Source organism: Oncorhynchus clarkii, chromosome 29 (genome assembly GCF_045791955.1).
Source record: "Oncorhynchus clarkii lewisi isolate Uvic-CL-2024 chromosome 29, UVic_Ocla_1.0, whole genome shotgun sequence".
Classification (NCBI taxonomy): Eukaryota; Metazoa; Chordata; class Actinopteri; order Salmoniformes; family Salmonidae; genus Oncorhynchus; species Oncorhynchus clarkii.
Window position 1 is genome coordinate 45,042,617 of NC_092175.1, and position 6,000 is coordinate 45,048,616.

The following is a 6,000-nucleotide window of genomic DNA, read 5'->3' on the forward strand; positions in this document are numbered from 1 at the left end:
ATAGCATGTTAGTAGTATTATATACCACATTAGTAGTATTATATAGCATGTTAGTAGTATTATATACCACATTAGTAGTATAATATAGCATGTTAGTAGTATTATATAGCATGTTAGTAGTATTATATACCACATTAGTAGTATTATATAGCATGTTAGTAGTATTATATAGCATGTTAGTAGTATTATATACCACATTAGTAGTATTATATAACACGTTAGTAGTATATAGCATGTTAGTAGTATTATATAGCATGTTAGTAGTATTATATACCACATTAGTAGTATTATATAGCATGTTAGTAGTGTTATATACCACATTAGTCATATTATATGGCATGTTAGTAGTATTATATACCACATTAGTAGTATTATATAACACATTAGTAGTATATAGCATGTTAGTAGTATTATATAACACGTTAGTAGTATTATATACCACGTTAGTAGTAGTATATACCACATTAGTAGTATTATATAACACATTAGTAGTATTATATAACACATTAGTATTATTATATACCACATTAGTAGTATTATATACCACGTTAGTAGTATTATATAACACATTAGTATTATTATATACCACATTAGTAGTATTATATACCACGTTAGTATTATTATATACCACATTAGTAGTATTATATAACACATTAGTAGTATTATATAGCATGTTAGTAGTATTATATACCACATTAGTAGTATTATATAACACATTAGTATTATTATATAACACATTAGTAGTATTATATAACACATTAGTAGTATTATATAGCATGTTAGTAGTATTATATACCACATTAGTAGTATTATATAACACATTAGTGGTATTATATAACACATTAGTATTATTATATACCACATTAGTAGTATTATATAACACATTAGTATTATTATATAACACATTAGTATTATTATATACCACATTAGTAGTATTATATACCACGTTAGTATTATTATATACCACATTAGTAGTATTATATAGCATGTTAGTAGTATTATATACCACATTAGTAGTATTATATACCACATTAGTAGTATATAGCATGCTAGTAGTATATAGCATGTTAGTAGTATTATATAGCATGTTAGTAGTGTTATATACCACATTAGTAGTATTATATACCAAATTAGTAGTATATAGCATGTTAATAGTATATAGCATGTTAGTAGTATTATATAGCATGTTAGTAGTGTTATATACCACATTAGTAGTATTATATAGCATGTTAGTAGTATTATATACCACATTAGTAGTATATAGCATGTTAGTAGTATTATATAGCATGTTAGTAGTATTATATAGCATGTTAGTAGTATTATATAGCATGTTAGTAGTGTTATATACCACATTAGTAGTATTATATACCACATTAGTTGTATTATGTAGCATGTTAGTAGTATTATATCAAATCAAATCAAATGTATTTATAAAGCCCTTCGTACATCAGCTGATATCTCAAAGTGCAGTACAGAAACCCAGCCTAAAACCCCAAACAGCAAGCAATGCAGGTGTAGAAGCACGGTGGCTAGGAAAAACTCCCTAGAAAGAAACCTAGAGAGGAACCAGGCTATGTGATCACCATCTTCCTTGGCATCCACATCACCAACAAACTAACATGGTCCAAGCACACCAAGACAGTCGTGAAGAGGGCACGACAAAAGCTATTCCCTCTCAGGAGACTGAAAAGATTTGGCATGGGTCCTGAGATCCTCAAAAGGTTCTACAGCTGCAACATCGAGAACATCCTGACCGGTTGCATCACAGCCTGGTATGGCAACTGCTCGGCATCTGACCACAAGGCGCTACAGAGGGTAGTGTGAACGGCCCCAGTACATCACTGGGGCCACGCTTCCTGCCATCCAGGACCTCTATACCAGGCGGTGTCAGAGGAAGGCCCTAAAAATAGTCAAAGACACCAGCTACCCTAGTCATAGACTGTTCTCTCTGCTACCGCACGACAAGCGGTACCGGAGTGCCAAGTCTGGGTCCAAGAGGCTTCTAAACAGCTTCTACCCCAAAGCCATAAGACTCCTGAACAGCTAATTAAATGGCTACCCAGACTATTTGCATTATCCCCGGGAACGCTGCTGGTACTCTGTTATTATCAATGCGTAGTCACTTTAATAACTCTACCTACATGCACATATTACCTCAATTACCTCGACTAACCAATTTGATTATATATATCATTGTTAGACACATCTTAAGTACTGTAAACACAGAAAGGATCAAGTGTTTTTTTTTATATATACCTCCCTCGGTCTCTGGGTCTATTGGCATGGCAAACATATGTCAACATTGTTTATTTGTATTTATTTTACCAGCTAAGTTGACTGAGAACACGTTCTCATTTACAGCAACGACCTGGGGGGGAGGGGGGGTTGTTCACAATGTTGTGATGATGTACAAAAGGGAAAATAAATGAGCATAAATATGGGTTGTATTTACAATGGTGTTTGTTCTTCACTGGTTGCCCTTTTCTCGTGGCAACAGGTCATAAATCTTTCTGCTGTGATGGCACACTGGAGTTTCACCCAGTAGATATGGGAGTTTTTCAAAATTGGATTTGTTTTCAAATTCTTTGTGGATCTGTGTAATCTGAGGGAAATATGTGTCTCTAATATGGTCATACATTGGGCAGGAGGTTAGGAAGTGCAGCTCAGTTTCCACCTCATTTTGTGGGCAGTGAGCACATAGCCTGTCTTCTCTTGAGAGCCATGTCTGCCTACGGCGGCCTTTCTCAATAGCAAGGCTCTGCTCACTCTCTCTGTACATAGTCAAAGCTTTCCTTAAGTTCGGGTCACTTACAGTGGTCAAGTATTCTGCCGCTGTGTACTCTCTGTTTAGGGCCAAATAGCATATCTCCCTCTCTGTCTCGCTCTCTGTCTCCCTCTGTCTCTCTGTCTCTCTCTCTGTCTCTCTGTCTCTCTCTCTGTCTGTCTCTCTCTCTCTCTCTGTCTCTCTGTCTCTCTCTCTCTCTCTGTCTCTCTCTCTGTCTCTGTCTCTCTCTCTCTCTCTCTCTCTCTCTCTCTCTCTCTCTCTCTCTCTCTGTAGTTGGGAGGTGTTGAGGTTCCTGCTGTCTAATCTCAGATGGTGGATGGAGGAGTATCGCTTCGATGGCTTCAGGTTCGACGGCGTCTCATCCATGCTCTACCACCACCACGGCATCGGTGAGATGTGTGTGTTAGTGCGTGCATGTGTCTTTCTCCACATCATATCGCTGTTCAAACCAGACAGGCTTTTGAGTTATGCAACTCTCAGTAGACACTCACACAGTTATGTACCTCTCAATATAAAGAGATGAAAAGATAGAGTAGGCGGGAGAGGGAGAGCAGGAGAGGGAGATACTGTAGTTGGTGAGTAATGTTTGAGACCTTGGCGTTCCAAGTGAATACAAGTGAGAATCTGTCTGAACTAAACTGAGCTCTCTGTCCTCTCTCTCTGTCCTCTCTCTCTCTGTCCTCTCTCTGACCTCTCGCTCTCTCTCTCTCTCTCTCTCTCTGTCCTCTCTCTCTCTCTCTCTCTCTGTCCTCTCTGTCCTCTCGCTCTCTCTGTCCTCTTTCTTGCACTCTCCTCTGTCCTCTTTCCCCCTCTCTCTGTCCTCTCTCTCTGTCCTCTCTCTCCCTCTGTCCTCTTTCCCCCTCTCTGTCCTCTCTCTGTCCTCTCTCTCCCTCTCTGTCCTCTTTCCCCCTCTCTCTGTGCTCTCTCATTTGTTCTTCCTCTCACTCTCTCTGTTCTCTCTCTGTTCTCTCTCTTTCTCTTTCTCTCGCTCTCTGTCCTCCCTCTCTCTCTCTCTCTCTCTCTCTCTCTCTCTCTCTCTCTCTCTCTCTCTCCATCTCTGTTCTCTCTCTCTCCCTCTGTCCTCTTTCCCTCTCTCTCTCTCTCTCTCTGTCCTCTCTTATTTGTTCTTCCTCTCGCTCTCTCCATCTCTGTCCTCTCTCTCTGTCCTCTTTCCATCTTCTCTGTTCTCTCTCTCTTCTCTCTCTCTGTCCTCTTTCCATCTCTCTCTCTCTCTCTCTCTCTCTCTCTATCTCTATCTCTATCTCTGTTCTCTCTCGCTCTCTCCCTCTGTCCTCTTTCCCTCTCTGTCCTCTCTTATTTGTTCTTCCTCTCGCTCTCTCCCTCTCTGTCCTCTCTCTCTCTGTCCTCTTTCCCTCTTCTCTCTCTCTGTCCTATTTCCCCCTCTCTCTGTTCTCTCCCTCTTCTCTCTCTCTGTCCTCTTTCCCTCTCTCTCTCTGTCCTCTCCACAGCCATGTCTTTCTCTGGTGGTTACAGTGAGTACTTTGGGATGCAGGTTGATGAGGACTCGATCATACATCTGATGCTTTCCAACCACATCCTACACACACTCTACCCTGACTGCATTACCATCGCAGAGGTAATGTCACACACCTAATCTAGGACCTATCAGTTCAGGATAATCAGATCATTCTGGTGTCTTCTCATCTCATTCTCTCAGATCTAAAATACATCCTTCACATGCTCTGCCCACCTCGTGGTTCAACTCTGCCATATGGGACAGGTCTAATCTGCGTTATAAGACATCATCTAATCACACTTTCACACTAGACTCAGAAAAGGTTTAGAGAATAAGAGATGATACACTTCTGTCTAGAGAATCAGAGATAATACACTTCCATCCAGAGATGATACACTTCCGTCTAGAGAATCAGAGATGATACACTTCTGTCCAGAGATGATAAACTTCTGTCCAGAGATGGTACACTTCTGTCCAGAGATGGTACACTTCTGTCCAGAGATGATACACTTCTGTCCAGAGATGGTACACTTCTGTCCAGAGATGGTACACTTCTGTCCAGAGATGATACACTTCCGTCTAGAGATGATACACTTCTGTCCAGAGATGCTACACTTCCGTCTAGAGAATCAGAGATGATACACTTCCGTCCAGAGATGATACACTTCTGTCCAGAGATGATACACTTCCGTCTAGAGAATCAGAGATGATACACTTCCGTCCAGAGATGCTACACTTCCGTCCAGAGATGATACACTTCTGTCCAGAGATGCTACACTTCCGTCCAGAAATGATACACTTCTGTCCAGAGATGCTACACTTCCGTCCAGAGATGCTACACTTCCGTCCAGAGATGATACACTTCCATCTAGAGAATCAGATATGATACACTTCCGTCCAGAGATGATACACTTCTGTCTAGAGAATCAAATATAATACACTTCCATCCAGAGATGATACACTTCCGTCTAGAGAATCAGAGATGATACACTTCCGTCCAGAGATGCTACACTTCCGTCCAGAGATGATACACTTCTGTCCAGAGATGCTACACTTCCGTCCAGAAATGATACACTTCTGTCCAGAGATGCTACACTTCCGTCCAGAGATGATACACTTCCATCTAGAGAATCAGATATGATACACTTCCGTCCAGAGATGATACACTTCTGTCTAGAGAATCAAATATAATACACTTCCATCTAGAGATTATACACTTCTGTCTAGAGATGATATACTTCCGTCTAGATCAGTGGTCACCAATCAAGGCATTTATTGTTGAAAACAATAAAGCCTTGCGTTCCCTTTTTGTTTGTTTGTTTGGTCTTGCGCTGTTGGCGGTAGGTGCACCCCTTTCAGCTGTAGGGCGCCGGGAATGTGAAGTGTTCCCATTATGAACCATTTCATGTGTCTGAAGGTACAAACTGTTGTCGGCCGGCCCGGAGAGCAAATCAAGTGCTCTATAGGCCTACCGTTGGCCAATAGGATGGCTGGCGGGGTCGCTGTCGGGGCCGGTGTCGCTGTCGGGGTCACTGTCGGTGCCGCTGTCGGTGTCGCTCTCGGGTCACTGTCTGGGTCGGTGCCGCTGTCGGTGCCGCTGTCGGTGCCGCTGTCGGTGCCGCTGTCGGGGTCGGTGTCGGTGCCGGTGCCGCTGTCGGTGCCGCTGTCGTTGTCACTGTCGGTAACGGGGTCGGTGTCGCTGTCGGTGCCGCTGTCGGTGCCGCTGTCGGGGTCGGTG

The 6,000-nt window shown here is 41.9% G+C and overlaps 1 protein-coding gene across 1 annotated transcript in view; it reads left to right on the plus strand.

The window, feature by feature from the left end:
- LOC139388709 (glucan (1,4-alpha-), branching enzyme 1a) overlaps positions 1-6,000 on the plus strand; it is a 193,009-nt gene that overhangs the window by 99,426 nt on the left and 87,583 nt on the right. Inside the window, exons 8-9 of the mRNA XM_071135561.1 lie at positions 3,059-3,174; positions 4,255-4,382. Of these exons, the coding sequence (XP_070991662.1) occupies positions 3,059-3,174; positions 4,255-4,382 (244 nt within the window). The remainder of the gene's footprint in view (positions 1-3,058; positions 3,175-4,254; positions 4,383-6,000) is intronic.